This window comes from Guillardia theta, assembly GCF_000315625.1.
Source record: "Guillardia theta CCMP2712 unplaced genomic scaffold GUITHscaffold_32, whole genome shotgun sequence".
In the NCBI taxonomy this organism is placed as follows: Eukaryota; class Cryptophyceae; order Pyrenomonadales; family Geminigeraceae; genus Guillardia; species Guillardia theta.
The window spans coordinates 1-1,698 of NW_005434642.1; the positions used below are offsets into that span (position 1 = coordinate 1).

Sequence of the window (1,698 nt, forward strand, 5' to 3'; positions counted from 1 at the left end):
CAGGCAGCAGCAGCAGCAGCAGCAGCAGCAGCAGCAGCAGCAGCAGCAGCAGCAGCAGCAGCAGCAGCAGCAGCAGCAGCAGCAGCAGCAGCAGCAGCAGCAGCAGCAGCAGCAGCAGCAGCAGCAGCAGCAGCAGCAGTAAGAGCAGGAAGGCTGCCCTAGTCCGCCGCCGACAGTAGCAGTAGGACGGGCTTGACTGTAGAGGACGGAGGGGAGGGCTGCTGAAGTATGGACGTTGCCGGGTCAGGATCCCAATGATCGCGCTGGCATGCGACTTCCGGGAGCTGAGGTAAGGGGGGAGAGGAGGAGGGAGCGAGACTGAGAGAGCCGGGCAGAGAGAGGGAGTTCAACCTTACGGACAAGATGGGACAAGAGCTGTGCGGGAGGAACGGGAAGGTAAGAGAGGAGGGGAGAGGAGGAGGAGGAGGAGGAGGAGGAGGAGGCGAGATCCAGGGAACAGATCAAGGATGAGAGATGGTGAGGAAATGAAGCGAATAGAAAGGGGAGAAGGGGAATGAGGTAGCAGGTGAAGGTTCTTATAAGGCTGTAGGCCCTCAAGCTTGTTGTCAAGCTCAATTGTCAAGTTGAAGAAGAAGAGGTATTTCTCCTCCTCCTCCTCCTCCTCCTCCTCCTCCTCCTCCTCTTCCTCGCTCTCGCCTCCCCTCTCCTTCCCCCCCCTTCATCTTCTCTAGTGCCTCACTAGCAGCAGCAGAAGCAGCAGCTGCTGCGGTGGACTTCTCTTGAATCTCCTCCTCCTCCTCAGAGACTTGAAGCTGCCTTCGATGCAACGAGGACAGACATGTCCTCCTTGTCCGCCGACAGCGGCCTGAGGCAGCTGTCTCCTCCTCCTCCTGTTCCCAACTTGACAACAGGTGCCAGAATTTCTTGTCTCTCTGCCACCCTCATCATCCTCCTCTGCTTCTACCTCTACCTCTCCTCCCTCCTCTTCCTCTGCCAAACCCACCTGTGTCTTCCTCCTCTACCTCCTCTCCTTCTTTTCCTCCTCCTCCCCTGACTCCCTCCTTCTCAGCTACTCCCTCCGACTCTCCCGCCGGCACTCTTCTCGTCTCCCCCCTCGCCATCCGCAACCTCCCCAAGACCGATCGCTTCGGCCGCTGCGATCCCTTCGTGAGTACTACCAGCTCGAGGCCACCGCGAGCGCGAGGAAGAGCCGCAGGAGACAAGGAGGCGATGCAGGGCGAGGGAGTGGAGGATGGGAGAGGAGGGGAGGAGGAGGGACAGACGAGAAGAGGGGGAGAGGGAGAGGACGAGACTCACGAGGAGGACGAGGAACGAAGGAGAAGAGAAGAAGGCGGCGGCAGACGTCAAGGAGGAGCAGGAGGAGCAGGAGGAGCAGGTTGTGGTGGCTGATGTGGAGGTGGCAGATGGAGGTCTGGCTCAACGACTCCGTGCAGCTGACGAGCGTGAAGAAGAACACGTGAGAGTCGCGAGGAGAGACGAGACGCGCGGGAGCGAGGGAGGAGACGCGAGGACGAGGAGGCTAGGAGGGTCTGCAGTGGCGCTGGAGGGAGGGAGGGAGAGAGATTGAGAGCCAAGGGATGGAGGAGGCGAAGAGAAGGATCCATATCAATCACGAGCAGAGCAGAGCAGAGCAGAGCAGAGCAGAGCAGAGCAGAGCAGGGCAGAGCAGAGCAGAGCAGAGCAGAGCAGAGCAGAGCAGAGCAGAGCAGGCAGGCA

At 60.2% G+C, this 1,698-nt stretch overlaps 1 protein-coding gene across 1 annotated transcript; it reads left to right on the forward strand.

The window, feature by feature from the left end:
• Position 1: 1 nt before the first annotated feature.
• Positions 2-1,442, forward strand: GUITHDRAFT_107980 (hypothetical protein; the record flags this gene model as incomplete). Its single annotated transcript, XM_005832867.1, has 6 exons — positions 2-138; positions 248-289; positions 336-396; positions 713-872; positions 1,031-1,128; positions 1,386-1,442. Coding segments are annotated over 6 exons (555 nt in total), but the record flags the coding sequence as incomplete, so codon positions are not given.
• Between the last annotated feature and the right edge of the window lie 256 nt (positions 1,443-1,698).